The sequence below is a fragment of the Elaeis guineensis genome, chromosome 3, assembly GCF_000442705.2.
Source record: "Elaeis guineensis isolate ETL-2024a chromosome 3, EG11, whole genome shotgun sequence".
Classification (NCBI taxonomy): domain Eukaryota; kingdom Viridiplantae; phylum Streptophyta; class Magnoliopsida; order Arecales; family Arecaceae; genus Elaeis; species Elaeis guineensis.
In genome coordinates, this window is record NC_025995.2 from 69,998,365 (window position 1) to 70,020,529 (window position 22,165).

The 22,165-nt window shown below is 38.6% G+C and overlaps 1 protein-coding gene and 1 non-coding gene across 2 annotated transcripts in view; both read left to right on the forward strand.

Moving 5' to 3' along the window:
* Positions 1–1,214: 1,214 nt before the first annotated feature.
* The window catches only part of LOC105035619 (plant UBX domain-containing protein 2), a 37,984-nt gene continuing 17,033 nt past the window's right edge, over positions 1,215–22,165 (forward strand). Inside the window, 2 exon segments of the mRNA XM_073253803.1 lie at positions 1,215–1,732; positions 1,735–2,375. Of these exon segments, the coding sequence (XP_073109904.1) occupies positions 1,498–1,732; positions 1,735–2,375 (876 nt within the window). The 5' untranslated portion in view covers positions 1,215–1,497.
* LOC140856812 (small nucleolar RNA R71) lies at positions 19,521–19,626 on the forward strand. Its single transcript, XR_012140414.1, has one exon. It is a non-coding gene; the product is annotated as a small nucleolar RNA R71 (small nucleolar RNA).

The following is a 22,165-nucleotide window of genomic DNA, read 5'->3' on the forward strand; positions in this document are numbered from 1 at the left end:
TGCATTGGTCAGCAGACATTATTGGCCTGTCTGCTATTGGAGCATTACAATGCATTTGATGCCCCTCTTCGTGTCCTCATGATAACTGGTGGTGAGCTCTCTCCTCTCGAAATAGGATCTCAAAATCAGTCGAAGATCTTTCCTCTTGCGTCAAGTGTTGCTCCTGATCTCCCCGCCTGAGGTCGAACAACCAAGATGAAGGTGGCCGAATTGATGCTGTTACTAGAGCTCCACTTGAATACCTGCAAAAAGTCCTTACTGGGGTGTTCTCTGGTGAAGACTCTGGTGAAGACCCTCCGACGCTCAAGTCAAGAGATGGAGAACAATGATAAAGAAAGAGGGGGCATTGGAGAACTTACTTTGAGGGTTCCAGAGCTCCTTTATTTATAGGGAAGGAATTGGAGTCGTATCCATCTCGAAATCCTGATGGTTTTTTGGATTTGTCATATAGATGGATTCAGATGAGATATTTTCTTTTTATGGAAGACTCGATTGTGGAAGAATTCTAATCTATTTGGATTTTTCCAATTTAGGAGAAGGAAAGGCAGATCTGTCGATAAAGAATATAGCTCGACTGTAAACGAGTTATGTTAGATCGTCTAAAGTTGAGGTCATAGAGACTGTAGAGTGCATGTTAATCTCAGACGATCGGAAATAGGTTGGTCGAAAATGACTAGATCGTTCAAAGCCGAGGGATAGAAAACCTCTGCTGATGAGGTATATTCGACGATCTTCATCTCTGTCGTATATACGCATATCTAATGGGTACTTATCTTTCATTATTTAGCCGGAGTCAAAGATGTTATAATCAAAGCCAAGGTATAAATCCATAATAAAAACTGCGACCCAAAACTTCATCCAAAAGAGTAGATTGCCACCTTGAACAACCGAGATCCAAATCTCTATCAAAGAAAGCAGCAACTTGTGTGAATCGTTGTTGAAGAGCCAAAATATCATCATTAGAGGGACGAGACGTGGTCCACCGAAATATCCGGGGCCCTTGGATGACCTCAGACCAAGAGCGGCCGGATTCCAGTGAAGGACTCTCACGGGCGGTAGGATGAGGAGACGACGTGGTCGGTCCCTTCCCATAGAATCGGGCCCCCAAGGGACGAGGACTGTAAAAACGAGACCCTCGGTGAAGAGCCTTTACCTTTTCGATGGAAGAAAGGATGTACTGCACTAGCGTTTATACAACATGATCCGTTACCGTTACAACAGATCCAGCTCACCTGCCCGTGCTCGAAAACGCGTTTCACCGACCTGCCGTCCGTTTACAAGCCGGGGAAATATCCGTGCGATGTCCCGTCCGTTGTTCTTAGACGCGAAGCAACGGGTCTCCCAAAGTCTACGGGCGCAAACCTCCAAGTCAAGAAGTCTCTCCCCTCCTTCGTTCCCTCCGTCCCCTCCTCCCATTCCTTCTGAACCCGCCTTCCCTTCCTCCTCCTTCCCCAAACCCTCGTTTCCAATTTCCCCTGCCGACCTTCCTGTTCCGCGATGGAAGATGTGAAGGACAAGATGAAGGGCCTCATCAAGAAGGTCAACAACCCCTTCTCCTCCTCCCCTTCCTCCAAATTCAAAGGCCAAGGACGAGTCCTCGGCTCCTCCTCATCCTCCTCCTCCTCCTCCGCCTCCGGCTCCGCCTCCGCCTCCGCCTCCGCCGCCGGATCCTCTCCGTCCTCCTCCGCCGGCTCCGCCGCCGCCTCCCGTCTCCTCCAACCCCGCCATCCTCCCCCTCCCGATCCCTCCCCAAGTCCTCCCTCCAATCCGTCCCCAAACCCTCCGAGCCCAATCCTTCCACCGAATTCAGCCCCTTCGACCCCCTCATTTCCTCTGGACGCCAGCTTGTCAATGGTTCGATCCAGTCCTCTGTCAATTCCTTCGACTGCCCCGTCTGCGCTCGCTCCTTCCCCTCGGAGGCCGATGTCGCCGCCCACATCGATGCCTGCCTCACCCAAGATGCCGCGACCGCTTCACTGGGAAATGGCGTCGTGGCTGAGCGTGTCTCGGCTTTCTTGTCTGCCGTCCCAGCGGATGGGGCGGTGGAGGTCGTGCTGAAGCTGCTGAGGAATGTCGTCCGGGAGCCGGGGAATGAGAAGTTTCGAAGAATAAGAATGGGCAATCCGAAGATTAAGGAGGCAGTCGGCGAGGTAAAAGGAGGTGTGGAGCTGTTGGAGTGTCTGGGGTTTGAGCTTGGAGAGGAAGGGGGTGAGGTTTGGGCTACAATGCCGGCCCCAGCAGAGGAGCAGCTTGCGGTGGTCAGACAAGCAGTGTCATTTTTGGAAAGGTGGAAGTCACAGGATTCTAATCCTACATCGGCTGAGACATTGGGTACAGTAGTGGAGGGTTTGGATGAGCAGAAGATTGACCGGCAGGTAGTTTCTTGAACATATATTTTCCCTGTATAACTTTTCTTTACGGAGTTTTGGAATCTTTAGCTACATTTGGTTGCAGCATTTGATATTTCCTGGATACTGATAATATGGTATTACTTCTACTTGGAGAATAGTTGCTCATTTGTTGTGTGTTAGTGAATTTGCTTTCTGTCTTGTTGTTTGATCTTATAATTATTTCATTAAATTGTTGCTGTGCATCTTCGGACTTGTACGTATGCCATCTATGCTGACATCCCACATTATTTTTATATATTGTGGATATTGATTCTTACTTAGCTGATTCATTGGGTCCATGGCTGGTTTCTTCGGGTGTTTGAGGTGCAGATTCGGCATGTCATTGAGTTGATTTTCTACCATCAGTCCCTTTGTTAGTTTCTCTTGAGTTTCATCATTTTTCAGAAAGTTTTGCCAATTTTACGTAGCTGACCATTGTAATGGTACCAGCTAGCACTGGCCCAAGTTTTTGGGGATGACTCTTTGAGTTCTCTTTCTGCTGCTAGTCCCTTCTTTAGTTTCAATTACTGTTCATTTTTTTAAAAAAGTAATTGCTATGTTGTTTTCTTGAACATTATATGAGTACACACCCTGCATGACTTTGACATGCATTTGATTAGTAAAGCTAAACTACGTATAGCTGCACTAGCATAAGATTATGCCTTGATACTTTTTTCCTCAAATAAAAAGCGTCAGTGCTGTAAAATATTTAGTCATCAAAAAATGTTGAATTAATTGAAATAGCACAAGTTATAGACCATTGTTCTTTATGGAGGAAATTACAAAAAATATCCCTGAAATGATCATCTTATTAGTTATATGGAATTTCCTTGTCGATTTGGTCACTAACTTTTCCATTGAAGTTGCATATTGTTTATGAACAGCTCGTAACCTGATCTTGCCATCAAGTTATGAGCCAAGTCTTATAACTGAGGCAAGTTTTGGTTGAGTTACCCCTATGCCACGAGACCCTAGTGAAGGTGGTATCCAAAGCTATTTCTTTGGTACAACCACCAATATCTTGGTAAGCGGGCACCTTTAGCAAGAGGACGGCTTGCTACATGACTCTTTAATGGCCCAGTACTACATGATTCTTATAGTAGTCTTGATGACCCACTAGTAAATGTTATGCGATGGTCCAACTACTCTCCTTGACTCTTTGTGACATTGCATATAAAATAAATGTCACATTATACCTCGTGTATATAGTCATTACCTGAAATATAATGGTTGTCATCACTTACCATGTACTTAATCTAATTATCACATGCAAATATATGAAAATAATAGCCTTGCAAGCAAAGAACAAGAATGAGGTTTGGTATAAGATAATTTAGACAATGTCCCATTAATTCTCCTTGCATTGGGGAGAGCCCATCCTCAAGTTTTAAGCTTCTAGCTTGGCAAATGCCTCGATCTAATACTCCATGTAATTCTATAATCTTGATGACAATCATTTGCACATCTTTCTTTTATTAACATTAAGTTCTCCACAAATTCTTGGAATTTGATCTCTGCAAAGCTGATGTGTGAGAGAGGGGAGGTTGGAGGGAGGGAGCTCGGTTTGGAGTAAGGTAGGAATGCATAGGAATCTAAACTTAAGAGAAAATACAATAGACTGATGTGTTGGGACCCTTATAAGAGCCTCTTAGTACATTTATTTCCATGTTAGGTGAGAATAAGATTTTCAGATTCTCTATAGGAAAAAAGATAGTGGCATAGTTCTTTTAAAAGAAAACAATAAGAATGACTTGGGAGGATGAGTGGAGAATTACAAAGTGAAGGTAAGAAGAGAGTTAAAAATTATAAGAGAGATGTGAGGGGGAGGGGGGGGCGGAAGATAGAGGAAATTCATTCATAAAAAATCATCCAATTCTTCTTTCCCTTTTACCATTTTCTACAACTACTACGTAAAAAAGGTTTTCTTTTAAAATACCTAAATGATTCCTCGCTAGTGATGCTTGGACTACTTTTGATATTGCTAGTAATTAAGAGATGCAACCAAAAGGTTGTTAACTGTCTCATATTGTATGTAGATTGAAAAGAAAAGTGCTATGATCTGAATACATATCAGATTTGCAAAAAAAAAAAAGTTTTTTTTTTAAGCATCACATCTATGAACTACAAGGAATAACTCTTGGCCAAAATTGAAGAGAAGTTGTTCAAGAGAGAACCAAACAGAAGTCTGAATTCACAAAGATTTCCAGTGACACCAATCACAACTCTTTCTAAATCCTAAACATCTCCTATTTCAAGTTAGAAGTCATTCCTATAGAAGAATTCTGCCCTTTATTATTGAGCAAGATAAAATAAAGGGAAAGAAAAGAGGTGAATATGACCACCCTCCTTTCTTGTTATCTGACTCACAATTGGTTGTTGACTTATAGCAGCTGGTATTAAGACCCATTATAATAGAAGCCTTATTAAAGTTTTCTTTTTTTAACAGCAGGCTACCATAAATGCTGATGTGGCAGTTAACATAGAATGTTGGATTGAGATAAACTTAGGATACCAATTAAGACTTTGAAATATCGGCAGTATAACTCTCAGTGTGCTCAGAAATAAACTCCAAACCCCTACCTAAATGACGTCTGGAAATTAATCATCTTGTGCCCCTCTTTTCCCCTTCTTGGTTTTTGCTTTGGCAATTATTGGCGGATTTGGCTTCAATACTTTGAAGATACTCTTTTGCACTTTAGGACCTCACTCTGCAGCTTGAGGAGTCTATTGTTGAAGGCAAAATTGTGGTGATTTGTATCCATGGGCTCAACGTTGAGCTCCCTTATGCTTGATTGTCTTTTAAGGAACTATGATCACCTTGGTTTCATTGGCTCTTGCTAGAGGATGATTTGTTGATCTTTGTTGAAGTATTCACATGCATAGGGTGCACGCAACTTTGGGTACTATATCAATGGTTAGTCTAAAGAATGCATGATTTAGAACTCATCTAGGTTTGTGTTTAATCCCACATTGATTATGTGTTGGGTAGATCTTAGATACTTATGTAGGCCTAAGCAATCCAAATAATATATTTTAGTGTATAGTTTCGAGCAGGATCCTTGGTTCTTACAAATTTTATTAGAATTGGACTTTGCCCATGACCCGTGTAGACTAGGGTACATTGCAGCACAGGGCTTTTTGAGGCTGATCACAAGTCATCATGGTGTTTGTGCTTGGACTTGTTTGAATCTGGACTCTAAACATGGCGAGGATGCGAGAGCTTAAATGAAGTGAGTGTGTAAGGACTTTGTAGGCACATGTTTAGTCCTATATCAGTTATATGTTGAGTAGATCTTGGATACTTATACAGTGTCAAGGAATCCAAATAATATCTTTTTGTTAGACTTTATGGGTGAGATCTTGGGCTATTAGACATGATGCCATCATGAGCATAATTGCATTCCAAATATGTTTTTCAGTTCTATCATAATAGGAAACTATAGCAAGCAACTAGGTTAGTGTTCAGCCTTTTAGTAGGTTGGCCATTGTAGTCTCTTTCAGCCCTAACTTTTGAATGTAATCCTTAGGTATCATTTAGCATTGCTGTTGGTAGTAGAGCTTTTATTTTTAGGGCTTTAGACGGTAGAGCTATCACTAGTAGAGCTTTTAATAAAATGTTGTTTGCTATTTGGTAACTACATTTCTTCGGTACTATAGAACATTAACATTTGTTTGGTAACCAATCAAGAAAATGATTTTAATATTTGTAAATGATAATAAATGTTATTATGTAGTGCTTTCAATTGTCATTTTGTATTATCAAAAATAGTTATTATAAAGTAGTCTTAAGTTGTATATTTAACGTAAAAAATATAATAAATAATAAAGTTTTAAATTTATTATGCAAACTAATATATTTATAATATTATTATATAATGACATGATATTTTAGTATATTATAATATTATTGTAGTATAATAGTATTATGCTATTATAATATGATTATTATAATGTAATAATGATGATGATAATATAAGATTAATGTAATATAATAAATTATATTGTATTTATTGTAAAAAATTATTACTATAAAGTGCTATTAACATACATATTATTTTATATTTTTTGAAAAAAATATTGTTGGGAGTCAAACCTGTGTCTCTTGTTTGAAAAACAGGTTCTTGATGGATCTCAAGTTGACCTTTTGCCCAAAAGTCGGAGCTTTTGCCTAAAAGCTACATATTGGAGATTTTTCGTGGTAGACCTTTTACAGCTTTTGGAGGAGCTAGAAAGCTGTTTCAAAATTTCTGCCAAACATATCAAAATCTTCCAAAAGAGTTTCCAACCCTCCAAGAAGCAGTTTTTGGCCCTCCAAAAGCAAAGCCAAAAGGAGCCTTATAATATATATTGTGAATCTTTTGCTGTTAGTTCCTAGTTACTTTCATTCGTGGGCTCCTCAAGGTTGCTATACATGTCATCTTTCACCTTGTTTTCTTCAAGAATAGACCCATTTTATTCGTAATTACTTTCATTCTTAGGCTTCTCGAGCTTGCTATAATTGTCACCTTTCACCTTGATTCTTCAAGAATAGACTCATTTTCCTTTTCTTGCTTGCCTTTGTGTTCCTCTTCTTCTCTAATGTTGTAGACACTAGAGAAAGTTTATTATGCAATCTTGGTGCTGCCTTTTACAACTCTAGGTAGCTGTACAATTGATTTAAGTGATGAAAGTCATGTCCTTGAAGTAGGATGAAACATAGCTGATCTCCTTTCAGCTTCTCTTTCATTTGAGGGCAACCTGGTATATCTCTTGTTTTGACAAAAGTCACTATATTATCCTAGATGGATGTCCCTGGTCTTGCAGCATAACTTGGTACTGATACTTCTTTGGACTTATAAACTCTTGCTTGCATAGGTAGCTTGAAAATTTTATATGCACTCACATACATAATTGTCCTATTGATGAAGTTGGTGGAAGTTGATAAACAAGCTATGCTGCCATCTTAAAGAAGAAATCTTCCTCTTCTAGAATATCTTGATCTCATTCCAGGAGGTTACATCACCCTTGCTACTTTCTTATTGAGCTAAATCAAAATCTACTGCATGTATGCATCTCCTTTCATTTGCTATGGCAAATTGATATTTGTATCTTCCATCAGTTGATGCCATGCTATGATATTCAACTTGTTTTGATTAACCTTTTTTACTTCCAACTTCACACCCTTTTCTATTGTAAAATGATGTTTAGCTGCTAGACAAGTCACTTTGGATGGTTATGTTGATTCTGTCAATGATGTGCAGCTTGCAAATTTCTCCGAACTACTAATTCTGGTTCATTTCCTCAAGAGGGAGATAGTTACCCTCTTTTGTCATCTTGAATGATCGGAATAATTCTGAGTCTATTTGGATGCAATATTAGGGTCACCCAAGGATAGAGAGGATAGAAGTTTTGAGTCTGTTTGATTGGGCTGTGGCACATGTTGGACAGTTTGTCATTTTTCCCAAGATTTCCACACTGTCATCTATTTTTGTACAACTTAGCCCAAAATTGGCAAAGTGTGGTGGACCAATCTACTAACCAGCCTGCTTGGTCAAATTCATGTTCATATACACTTTCAGTGCCATATTTTTTATATCAATACAAAGAAAACATACAAATGATCCATAAAAACCTAACATGCAATTGGCAATCCGTTCACTTTTACATCTAAACATAGAAAGAATATCAAAAACATAGAACTTGGTGCCATTATCAATTTCAAACCAAGTTCCAATAAAATCTACATTTGTCCTCATTATTAGCTTTAATTCCTGCACACATAATATCAAGGTAGGCCTGTTACAATAGAAATTGTGGTGTCATTCTTTTCGAAGTAATGCATTGAAATAGGAGATGCAAGGATGAGCATTTGAGATATTCGAGGCTAACATTGCATCCCACTTATTTGAATCATTGAAATTGGGAACTTCCATTGCAAGTCCCAACTTCACCTATCCTTACTTTCAATATCATGGTAGGGTGCAAAATAAGACCTCTTAGATGGGTCTTTAATGCCTGAAGGCTGATCGATAAGTTGGTTTGGTCATGGAAATCTGAGACCAAGAATCAATGTGAAAAGTGCCCCTCGTAAGAATTCTTTGTGGTACTTTATCCTTATTAATCCAATCAGAAATTGATCTACATTGTGGTTATAATGGATTATGGGCATCTTGAACAATGATCTATGTTGAATTTGTCCTCGTGATGTTGAAGAATAAAATATACAAAATAATAATTTTAAAAAAAATTGAGAAATATAAGATAAATCTAAGGATAAAGGGGTTCAAAGTGGTAAAATGTTGTCGGATGTTACGATTGTATGCCATTTGTTTGCATACTTCTTTAGCTAACACTCATGAAAGCCAGTTGGTCATCATTGTCTTATTCAGATGATATCAACAGCAAGATTTTAAATCCCGTGGGATGGAGATGTCCCGGTTTCTTCATGGAACGGGATATCCTATTGTCTCATCCCATCTCGATAGCAGTTCTGATCGTGCATCCCTATACATATTCCAAGTCTCTTTCCCCTTCTTTGCTTTCTTTCTTTCTTTTTTTCTTTCTTTCCTTCTTTTCTTTGTTTTCTTCTACTTTCTTTTCTTTCCTTTTCTTCTCCCTTCTTTTCTTTTTTTTTTTCATTTTTCTTCTTTCCTTTCACTCTTTTCTTTTCTCCATTTTTTCTTCCTTTCCTTCGTTTCTCTTTCTTTTTCTCTCCTCATGTTGATGGGTTTTTCGAACCTATCTCGGTCCCATTTTTCTTATAGGAATAGGATGAGATAGTCAGAACACCCCCATCCCATTGGGACGTAAAACCTTGACCAACAATTGCCTTCCCTTTCTTCAAGCATGACTATCCTAGTTGGCATTAGAGTGACACCCTTGAGGATACGACTATCTCTAATCACCTTGAGTTATCCAAAAAATTTGCAAGAACGCATGCATATTAGCACCCAAGCAAAGCATTTCATGGTCAATCCTCATTGAAAAACAACAAGAGCAAATTAGAGCAATTGAAGTAAATTTTAACTCATGATATTGACAACATAGAGCAATCTAACCAATTCATGAAAGAAATTTTGCAAATTAGGGCAAGGCATGTCCATATTTAAATTAAGCAATCAAGTCATAACAATGTGGAACATTCTGATATGGTGATGCCTAAGATATTCAAGCTCAAATTTAGCTCCAAAAAAATGGATTTCCATGAAAATCACATTATTAAGAAATTCAACCAAAAAAAGGTTAACAAGGGATTGATTGCAATAATGAGTATTCTAGAATGATCAAGCCTTATTTTAGGTCAATATGATATGGATATTCGAAGAACACATAATGTGAGAAACTCAATAGAAAAATTGCACAACAAGGGATTGGCCATTAAATCGTCAAATATGGTCAACTAATCAAACTCAATTTAGCTCATGTCATGGTAGTGACATGTAATCAAGATGCATCAGATCGAAAAAATAATCAAGAATATCACATGATTTAGTCTAAGACAAGGTTTTAAATATTGGTGGGATGATGGGGCTTCCCACCTTTCCTAAGTGTTAGGATAGATGAGTTGGGAAATGGACTAGGATGGGGTGGGACATCTGTCATCTCGAGTGCCAAGGCATAGAGCATCCATGGAAAAACTAGGATGACCCTATCTCACTGTATTTAAAACCTTAGTCTAAGTTTTTTGGGGACAAAAAAAAGAAGGGCAACATGCAGATTACTTGGAATTAGGGACAAATTGAATGGTATTGGTGGTTGGTGGTCGGGTTTAGTGAACAATGGCGATTAGTGGCCTGCAAAAGCTTTAGGCTGTACTCATGGTTGGTGGTCTATATCACTAAATTATGTCTCCCCACCGGTAAGTTGTGCATTTAACACTTGCAAATATTATTCAATTCTCAAATTGATCATGTGATGGAGTATTTTCTCTTGATCAATATTTCACATTCTTCAAGTTGATCACAACCTTCAAGCTGATAGAGAAGCTTTTGAACTCCAATGGCCAATGTCAGTAATTATTCCAAATCTGAGCAGAAAATTCTGCTAGGCTTTAAGTCCTTGGTCCTAAAGGATATCGGTCAATGGAAAACCCAGGATCAAAGAGAGCATAAAAAATAGCGAAGATGGAAAGGGGAAGTATGACTTTTGTTTTTAAAGATAAAAATCCTCTACTTGGTAGCTGTTTTCCGTCTATTTTTGGATCGATACCCATGGGACGCTACCTTTGTTTAATTCTAAAATAAAGAAAAAGGTAATAAAAGTAAAGAAGCGTGTGATATCCAGGGACAAAATGGAGATAAAGATGGGATGGCTAGCTACAGACCTTTTTCTTTTAGTTGGTTCCAGAAACAGTTGTACACTCTGTATCTCATGATAAGTTGGTTAACAACTTGTCGCTCATATATGTCAGGACATTTTATAACAGTCAGGTCTCAAAAACTCTCCTTTGAAGAGGTAGGCTCTCATATATGCAAGGAACACAGCATTTTAACTAGTAGACATGCACCCAAAAAAAAAAATAAATCACAGAAAACTTCTAATATTAGCCATCTATGGTAAATTATACAAAAAGCAATGATGACTCAAAAACTAAGTCCTTTTGTGTGCAAATTTCCCCCTCGTGGTTTGTATGTGATCTTCTTTTTCAATTACAATAATTTAGGAAGACTCTTTAAGGATCCATTATATCATGATTCTTTGGCTACTTACCGAGTCTTTCACAATCCATTATTAGATGACACTTGCACTATTTTTTGATGACTTCAATAATACATCATGGCTTTTGAATTCAAGGTTTTAAATATCATGTGGTGGGGCCATCCTGATTTTCTCATAGAATGGGATGCGTTGCTAGCCCCTCCCTATTTTGTACTTGGGATAGGGATGTCCAAGGTCATGTCAATTCGGAGTTGGAATGATTGCAAGATGGTTCTGTCTTAACATTTGGTGAGTACCCTATCCGGTGTCTAGCAGAATGTAGGGGTGGCAATCAGGTTGGGCTGGATTATATATAGGTTGGTTAGATACAAGTTAGGTCAAAAATCTGTTGACTCGAACTCAACCTATTTATTAAGCAGGTTAAAAATTTAGGCCTTAACTTGGCTATTTTGTTTAACAGATAATCTGACCTGACCTACACTGGATTGAATCAAGTTAAATAGGTTAAATAGGTTAAAGTATTTCTATCCCTAGTGGGATGTCCCACCAGAATTTGAGAGCATGCTTTTATCCCTCTTCATGACATTTGGTCAATTAGTACAATTTAAAGGCAAAAGGATGTATAGCAATATCTTAAATACCAAACCTCTCAAAAAATCATGGTGACTATTTATAATGTAAACATCTTGCTGTTGCATCCAAACACAAGAAATTGTCTTATAACCAAAAGGACTTGAAATGATATGACTTCAGTTGTTAAAGGTGTTTGCGTTGCCTAAGTACCCCATCACTTTGACATTTGTCACTTACATGGATCCTAGGCAAGGTGGTTGCTGCCTTGCCAGTGTGCCCAGTTGGTGCTAGGAGGGTACCTTGGTTCCTAAAAGACTACCTTCTGATTTGGGCTAGCACCCTGATCGCCACTTATTACCTAAGGGTGATTTATGTGATATTGCTTCTACTTTTGTTAAAAGAATAACGAATCAAGTCAAACGTTCTGTAAGTGTAGTTTGCATTGTTTTTGAAGATTGTAGTATTAAAAGTTGGTGTTTAATCTACTTTTCTTCTTTGGAAAATGCATTCTCTTGCTTCTCTCCAAATATGGTCAGGCATTCATTAGCTGGGTCTGGGTTAGGCCGAGCTTCAGCCTGGCTTTACGCAGCCTACATCCTAGACTTCGTAGCTTGAGCCCATCTGAAGTCAGGGCTTGAGCTGGTGCCTAGTTTATTCTGCATAGCATTGTCTTGACCATGGTGGCATCATTGCCTATCCAGGGCCACATTATAGAAAGAGAATGCTGGATATTAGGCTGGTTGTGACAGGAAGAGAGTGGTAGCTGTGAGGATGCCTGTAACAGTGGTGGGTAAAAGGAAGGGGACATACTGAATAATGGTGTAGAGAGGATATTTGTGGTGGTGAGGAAAGATGTGGTGAGGGTTAAACTAATGGTAACGAGCAGATTGTGACATTGCTTTGGAGCCAATCAGTGGATTCTCTTTGGGGTTAGCTATTGCCTAGTGATAAACACTTAATTTAAGTCATTAAAGCAGAAAATCATATTTAATTTATTTTATTTATTAAGAATTTGATGCTTCTTTTTATGTTTTACAGGAAAGATGATCGCCGATACAAAGAGTCCGATTCATAGATCAAAAAGACTCAAGTTTGAAAAAATTGGACTTAAAATAAAATTAAAATAAAAGAAGGATGCATACGGTATTATAGAAAATGAAGATATCCAAAAGGATATAGACGTTATTGTGAAGAAACAAAAGTTTCTTTTTGGAATATAAAAAGAGTATTCACGCGGCAGTGTTCACGCGGCGCGCGTGGGCGCGAGCGCGGACGCGGGGGCGGGCGCGAGCGCGGGCACAGGCGCGGCATCGCGAGCGGGCATGCGCAGACGCGCGGGTAGTCGTTGATAGCACCAAAAATAACTCTACTCACTACGTAGGTAGGATGAGTCGAGATTGTATCTCAGGGACCTTGGGCTAAGTTGAGATTGCAAAATAAAAGAAAGAAGCGTTGTTTTTGATTTAGAAAATAAATTATCTTAAAATTGATGTAATTAGAAAATAAAGAGCTCGGGAGTTTTGAATTAATTTTGTACTAGTAGAGTTGTATCTCTTTTTTTTAATTAAATAGATGTGATTAATCTTAGAAAAATACTTGTCTTTTCTCGGCACGCCCCGTATCCGTAGATCACGGCGCGTCTCCGGAAAGTACTAGGTTGTTCTTAATATTAATATAAGAAGAAAGCATAAATAAAAGCATATGAAAGGGAGCAAATAAAGAACTCATGATGATTTAAATAAAAAGCATAATCTTTATTGCATATAAAGAAATACAAGAAAGTTTAGAACAATAAACCATCTCTGTGTCGTTACAAAATTTTTTCTCCACTCCCGAGACTGCTAGCCTAGCTGCTCATGGAGTAGTCTCTTTCTATTCCTCTATGCAAGGCTCTAGAAGAATTTCTGGGCTCCCCCTCCAATGGGAGTACAAAAGCCTTTTTATAGGTGTTAGGAGGGAGGAGTTTTACATGGTTTTTCGATATGGGACTAAAAAAAATACTAATGACTAAAAAATGGATGGATGAGATGGAAAGATCACAAGCAGATAAAGAAAATACAAATTTTTCTTCTTGAAGCATTTCCAAATATATATTTCCTTTCATCTGTTCGTCTGTCCCCGCGTGCCCGCTTGCCTGCCGTGCCGCGCCCGTGCCCGCTCCGCCCCGCGCTCGCGCCCATGCCGCCCGCGCTCGCGCCCACGCGCGCCCGCGCTCGCCCCGCGCGCCTGTGTGAACACTGTCGCGTGAACATTGCTTTTTTTATTCCAAAAAGAAACTTTTGTTTCTTCACAATGACATCTATATCCTTTTGGATTTCTTGCATAGTATCTTCATTTTCTATAATACCGTATGCATCTTCTTTTATTTTAATTTTTTTTAAGTCCAATTTTCTTCAAACTTGAGTCTTTTTGATCTATGAATCGGACTCTTTGTATCGGCGATCATCTTTCCTGTAAAACATAAAAAGAAGCATCAAATTTTTAGTAAATAAAATAAATTAAATATGATTTTCTACTTTAAATGACTTAAATTAAGTGTTTATCACACCCCCAACTTGAATTTTGCTCGTCCTCGAGTAAAATAGATATATCAGAATTGTGTACCGACTCGGTCTTGAATCAAAAGTTAGGTTAGGCATCCCAAAGGTAAATGATATCTGGTCAGACCATTAAAGAGATATTTCATTGGATTATCAATTTGACTCAATTAGTGGCTGAGTATTAACTAAAGAAATTTCAAAATCTTTCTTTCACCAACTCCCACTTTACTCTTTAAATCCTCTAACTTAATGGGAGAGAGGTTTATTATCTTCTTGCAATTTAGTCCCCTTATTATCCACTATTTTTTTTTTTTTTTTTTAACATTGCCTACCTTTTTACGCGAACCACAACGCTTAGGCGAAAGAGCCCGGTTACTCAGTAAGAAATCAATATATTTTTTTTTTTAAGTAAATTTTAAAGAGAATTTTTTGCATACCTCGACCTTTCCACCCAATCTCTCATGAAGCAGATTCTTTATTGAGATCAGTAAGAAGAGGGTTGTAGAATCACTCCTAAAATTTGGTCTAGTTTAAACTCTACCATTCATTGAGTTTTCTTAATAATTTATTCCTTAGTATCTCTAAAATTATCTTGACCATTAATCATTCATTGTTTAGGATGCCTAATTGACTCTTAATCAAAATAAAATTTGGATACACAAAACTAATTATTTCTGACCATACTCGAGGATTTGATTAATTTCCTCCTCCCCTAACTTAATCTACATTGTCCTCAATGGAGTAGGAAGCAAAGAAAATAAAAGGAGAGTGCACCTGGGATAGTTTTACTTCGGAAGTTGAAGATAGCTTCATTGATTAATAGGCTCTTGTTCTAAATTCCTGCAGCTGTGGTAAAGTAAAAAAATATGAAATCATTGGGTTGCCTCCCAACAAGTGCTAAGTTTTACGTCTTCAGCCAGATTGAATTGAGTATTATAGCGGTATTGGATCCACTAAATCAATAGATTCAATTAATTCTCCATCACTAATTTCATCTATGTAAGGTTTTAAAAGCAGTATGGTAAGGTTTTAATTCCTATGGGTGTTTTAAAAGCAGTACGGTAAGCCCATAATGCATCATCTAAGCGTGCTGATCAGTCTTTTCTATCGGGTCTTACCGTTTTCTCAAGAATATGCTTGATCTCCCTATTGGAGACCTCAACTTGGCCACTTATCTGGAGGTGATAAGGTGTGGCAACTTTATGAGTTATTCCGTATTTTTTCATTAGCATGTCGAAGTGCTTATTTGTGAAGTGTGTACCCCCATCGCTAATTATGGCTCTTGGGCATCCAAATCGACTAAAGATGTTATGTTGAATGAACTTGATCACGATTTTGTGATCATTGGTTCGGGTTGCCATAGCCTCTACCCATTTTGATACGTAGTCCACTGCTACCAAAATATACTCGAATCCAAATGAGGAGGGAAAGGGTCCCATGAAATCAATTCTCCAAACATCAAAAATTTCTACTACAAGTATAGGGGACAGGGGCATCATATCTTTTCTCGAAATATTTCTTGTTTGCTGGCATCGCAAGCAATTACGACTGAATTCATGTGCATCTTTGAATAGTGTTGGCCAATAAAACCCACTCTGCAGCACTTTTGCTGCAGTTTTTCTTCCACTAAAATGTCCCCCACATGCCGAAGAATGGCAAAAAGTGAGAATGCTTTGGAATTCACTCTCGGGGACACAACGGCGAATAACTTGGTCAGGACAGTATTTGAATAGTTCAGGTTCTTCTCAGAAATAATGTTTAATTTGTGAGAAAAATGGATCCTTTTCTTGTTTTGTCCAGTGAGAAGGTACTTGTCCTGTTGACAAGTAATTGACAATATGAGCAAGCCATGAAGGACGGCTAGAGGAGATTGCGAAAAGTTGTTCGTTAGGAAATTTTTTTTGACCTCATCTATGCCTATCGTGTGTTCAACTAAGATCCTGGAGATGTGATCAGCTACCACATTCTCAGAACCCTTCTTATCTCGGATTTTCAGATCAAATTCTTGTAAAAGAAGGATCCATCTGATCAAACGCGGTTTAGTATTTTTTTTTGAGAGGAGATGTTTCAGAGCCGCATGATCAGAGTAAACTAGAACCTTAGACCCTAACAGATATGAGCGAAATTTTTCAAGGGCGAACACTACTGCTAGTAGCTCTTTTTCTGTTGTGGTGTAGTTTAATTGGGCATCGGAAAGAGTCTTGTTAGCATAATAGATCACATGTGGCTCTTTATTGATATTTTGGCCTAAGACGGTACCTATTGCAAAGTCAGAGGCATCACACATAATCTCAAATGGAATGGACCAGTCAGGGGGTTTTATTATGGGTGCTGTTGTCAGGGCTGTTCGTAATGTGTTGAACGCTTTCAAACAGTCTTCGTCAATGACAAATGGTGTATCTTTGGCCAACAGATTGCACAAGGGTCTTGAAATCTTGTTAAAATCTTTGATGAAGCGTCTATAAAATCCGGCATGACCTAAGAAGGATCGTATTTGTCGGACCGAAGTAGGGGGTGATAGTTTTGAAATGACCTCAACTTTGGCTTTATCTACCTCGATCCCTCTTTCAGAAATAATGTCCTAATACAATTTCTTTCCGCACCATGAAATGGCTCTTTTTCCAACTTGGGACAAGATTTGTCTTCATACACCGTTTAAGAACTTTGAAAAGATTATGGAGACAATCCTCAAAGGTGGTTTCAAACACAGAAAAATCATCCATAAAAATTTCAAGACATTTGTCCACCATATCCGAAAAAATGGCTAGTATGCACCGTTGAAATGTAGCGGGTGCATTACAGAGCCCGAATGGCATACGCCGAAAAGCGAAGGTGTCATAGGGGCAGGTGAAGGTAGTCTTTTCTTGATCATCCGGAAATACAGGTACTTGATTGTACCCTGAATAACCATCAAGAAAACAGAAGAAATTGTCCTGCTAACCGTTTTAAGATTTGGTCGATGAAGGGCAATGGAAAATGGTCCTTTCTAGTAACGGCATTTAGTTTTCTATAATCTATGCATACTCGCCATCCAGATGATATGCGAGTGGGAAGCAATTCACCTTCTTCGTTCTCAATCACAGTAATACCTGATTTCTTAGGTACTACTTGAGTGGGACTGACCCATTTACTATCGGATATGGGGTAGATTCCAGCATCTAACCACTTTACCACCTCTTTCTTTACTACTTCACGCATGTTTGGGTTCAATCTCCTCTGCATATCTCGATGGGGTTTGGCATGTTCCTCAAAATGAATATGGTGCATGCAAATGGAGGGGTCAATTCCTTTTAAATCGGCAATGGACCAACCGATAGCCTCTTTGTGTTCCTTCAGAATACCAACCAATTGTGCTTCCTGATTAGGGATCAAGTCTGATGCAATGATTGTTGGGAGGGTGTCATTGAGTCCTAGAAATACATACTTGAGCGTAGCAGGAAGGGGTTTCAATTCTAACGTAGGTGGTGATTCTAAAGATGGGACTATTGGTGTACTGGCTAATGTGGGCAATGGCTCATACTTGATTGTCCATGGAGGAGTGGTTTTATCGTGTGGTGTATCCAACAAGATGTTAACTTCTTTCATATATTCCTCAAAGTCATACACTCCAAAGTGAGCCAAGCAAGTATCTAAGGGGTCTGGTGCTAGAATTGTGGGTGTTGCATCTTCTATAATATCTTCTAGTGTATCTACTTCGAAGCAACTATCCATTGATGGTCTTGGGAAGCACCAAACACATTCAGTCTTAGTTTCTTATTCTCAAACGATACGTCCATGACTCCTGTCCTACAATTAATGCATGCATTTGCCGTAGCTAGGAAGGTCGTCCTAAGATAATGAGAATTTGTCTGGGGTTGCCACTTAGTTCCATGTCGAGAACTAGAAAATCAACTGGAAAGTAAAACTCATCTACCTTGACCAAGACATCTTCAAGCATTCCATGTGGTTCCTTAATTGATCTGTCGGCTAACTGCAGTGTGACTGATGTGGGTTTCAGTTCTCCGAATCCAAAAAGTTCATACACCGAACTAGGTAAAAGATTCACACTTGCCCCTAAGTCCAGAAGAGCTTTTTCAATATGATAATCTTCTATAACACAGGAAATGATGGGGGCTCCTGGGTCCTTAAGCTTTGGAGGAGTGGCATGCTGGAAGACAGAACTAGCCTGTTCAGTGAGGCGTACTTTCTTTGAGATTTGTGATATAGATTTACGTTTTTGGATGCACAAATCCTTCAAAAATTTGGCATAAACAGGGACCTGTTTGATTGCGTCTAGAAGGGGAAGATTAATTTGGACTTGCTTAAACAATTCCAACATCTCATCGAGTTTTTCTCCTTCTTATCTGCAGGAATAGGGGCTTTCAGGGCATCCGGAAATGGGGTTTAGACAAGTAAGATGATTCCTGTGCAGTTGGTTCATTCTCTATTTTCAGGTCCTCCTTGTTCTTGGGTGATTTGGCTTCGGTTAGAGGTTTAGGGACGGTCTCATTGGTTTTACTAGTGTGTTTAATGACCTTCCCACTTCTCAGAGTCATGATTGATTTGGCGTGTTCAGAAAAAGCTTCTGGGGTATTAGAGCTCTCAATCACAAATTGCCCTCTTGGGTTGCTCTCGGGTTGGCTAAGTAATTTTTTTCTTCCCTCCTACTGAATGCAGTCGCTAGTTGACCTATTTGGGTCTCTAGCTTAGCAATGGATTGTGTGTGGGAGTTAGGGGTCTGAGTGTTGACTTCTAATCGTTCTAATGCTTTCAGAATTTTTTTTCAAAAGCTGAGCTGTGATCAGTAGTAGATGGTTGAGGAGTATTTTGAAATTGATGGTATGGTCCATGCCTATATGTTGGGTCCTGATATTGAGGTCGAGGTGCGGCAGGGCCAACCACTGGTTGTGATCTCCAGGAAAAATTTGGATGGTTTCTCCAGCCGGGGTTATAAGTGTTCGAATATGGATCGTTTCCTGGTCTGCGAGCTTGTTGAACCTGCTCGTGCACAAACTCAGGAAATTGAGATGCGGCTGGGCATTCACTAACAAAATGGTTCGGACTTGCACATAATACACAAACTTCTTGGATTGGGTGAGGTGGAATCGGGGATTGTCCAGTATTTAGAAGACGATCTAATTTTTGGGACAGTTCATCTACCTTATGATGGATATCTATGGCATTTCCTACATATATTCCACCTCTCTTTGGGTTTAACATGGGTTTATCTCTAATAAAGGCAGACATATGATGTAATGAATTTTCACTTAAAATTTCAAACAGTTGTCATGCCTCATCCTCACTTTTAGCATGAATGTCCCACCGCATGATGCATCGATCATTTGTCGATGTCTTTCCGATAGCCCATCATAAAAACATTGGATTAATTGCCACTTGGGTACAGCATGGTGGGGACATTTTCTAATAAGGTCCTTTAATCTCTCCCATGTTTCATGAAACATTTCTCCATCTAATTGGTAAAAATTAGTTATGGCTTTCCTTATTTGATTAGTTTTTCCTATGGGAAAATATTTCTTGAGAAACTCTCCTTGCAGCTGGTCCCAGATTGATATAGTCATGGAATCCAAAGTATGTAGCCAGTATTTGGCTTTGTTCTTAAGTGAGAAAGGGAATAATTTTAACCTAAGAGCATCATCGGAGAAGTGAATTTTGACAGTTGAGCATATCTCAAGAAATTCTTCAAGATGTTTATAAGGGTCCTCGTTACTAAGTCCATAAAATGAAGGTAACATTTGGATTATACTGGATTTAATTTCATATTGAGTGGCCTCCACAGGGGGCACTTAATACAAGGAGAGTAGGTATATGTGGAAAGAGTAAAGTACTCTTTAATTGCTTGGGTGGATCATTCTCCTGATTTCGGTCCATATTTTTACGTCTGTTGGTTCTAAAGGTTCTTTCTATTTCTGGATCAAAAGGTTGGATTTTTTGTCGTAACGATTATGGCCAAGCATACACCTTACAATTATACTGTAGAGCAAACACAGAAAATTTTATTTTTATAATATATATATTTTTATAATAAAGTGAGAAAAGAATGAAGAAAATCTAAAGAGAAGAACTTAAGAATCTTAAATCTATGAAAAGAGAGAAATTAGTTAATGTTAGATGTTAATTGCAATCAACTTAAACAATCATAGACTCTCTATCCTAAGGTTAACTTAGATCTAGACAGCTCCTAACTTCCAAGACTGCCTTTGAGCACTCCAAGCTCAAGACTGACTAACTGACTCGGCCAGATAAGCGTAAGATGTGGGAGGTTCCCTGCTCGTTGCTTTCCTTAGATACCAACTGAGTTGGCCAGGTCAGTCAACGGAACCAATCGAAAATCATTTTCTTTAATCACTTGCCTTAGACACCGAGCAATTAACCAATCCGCACTCGGTTCAACTCTAGAGCTTTCTTATCCTATTGAGCTCGAAATTCTTAGGGCTGATGTCTAGTTGATTTTAGATTAAGGTCTAGGTTATGCAAATGCAAGGGAGTGATTTGTGGGCCAAGGAAGGGTGATCAAATCTCACCTTATCTTAGTTAATGGATTGCGCCCTTAAAGTTAATTATGGAGATGAGATGCAAAGAAACAAGGTATCCAATCAAGTTAGAAATTTTTATATTTGAGGTTACGCTATTTTATTTAAGTGTTATGAAATGTCAGTGGCTTTTTTTTTCAACCGTACCAAGGTCCCCGGAACGGTGCCAAAATTTGATGCGTAGTCGTTGATAGCACCAAAAATAACTCTACTCACTACGTAGGTAGGATGAGTCGAGATCGTATCCTCAGGGACCTTGGGCTAAGTTGAGATTGAAAAATAAAAGAAGGTGTTGTTTTTGATTTAGAAAATAAATTATTTTAAAATTGATATAATTAGAAAATAAAGAGCTCGGGAGTTTTGAATTAATTTTGTACTAGTAGAGTTGTATCTCTTTTTTTTAATTAAATAGATGTGATTAATCTTAGAAAAATACTGTCTTTCCTCGACACGCTCCGTACCCGTAGATCACGATGCATCTCCGGAAAGTACTAGGTAAACAACTTTCTTTCCTCGACACGTCCTGTATCCATAGATCACGGCGCGTCTCCGAAAGTACTAGGTTGTTCCTAAATTAATCTAACAAAAAACATAAATAAAAGTATATGAAAGGGAGCAAATAAAGAACTCATGACGATTTAAATAAGAAGCATAATTTTTATTGCATATAAAGAAATACAAAAAATTTAGAACAATAAACCATCTCTGTGTCGTTACAAAATTTCTTCTCACTCCCGAGACTGCTAGCCTAGCTGCTCATGGAGTAGTCCCTTTCTATTCCTCTATGCAGGCTCTAGAAGAATTTCTGAGCTCCCCCTCCAATGGGAGTACAAAAGCCTTTTTATAGGTGTTAGGAAGGAGTTTTACATGGTTTTTTGATGTGGGACTAAAAAAAATACTAATGACTAAAAAATGGATGGATACAAATTTTTCATCTGCTTGTGATCTTTCCATCTCATCCATCCATTTTTTAGTCATTAGTATTTTTTTTAGTCCCACATCGGAAAATCATGTAAAACTCCTCCCTCTAACACCTATAAAAAGCTTTTGTACTCCCATTGGAGGGGGAGTCCAGAAATTCTTCTAGAGCCTTGTATAGAGGAATAGAAAGGGACTACTCCATGAGCAGCTAGGCTAGCAGTCTCGGGAGTGGAGAAGAAATTTTGTAATGACACAGAGATGGTTTATTGTTCTAAATTTTTTGTATTTCTTTATATGCAATAAAGATTATGCTTTTTATTTAAATCGTCATGAGTTCTTTATTTGCTCCTTTCATATGCTTTTATTTATGCTTTCTTGTTAGATTAATATTAGGAACAACCTTGTACTTTCCGGAGACGCGCCGTGATTTACGGATACGGGGCGTGCCGAGGAAAGAAGAGTTGTTTACCTAGTACTTTCCGGAGACGCGCCATGATCTACGGGTACGGAGCGTGCCGAGGAAAACAGGTATTTTTTCTAAGATTAATCACATCTATTTAATTAAAAAAAAGAG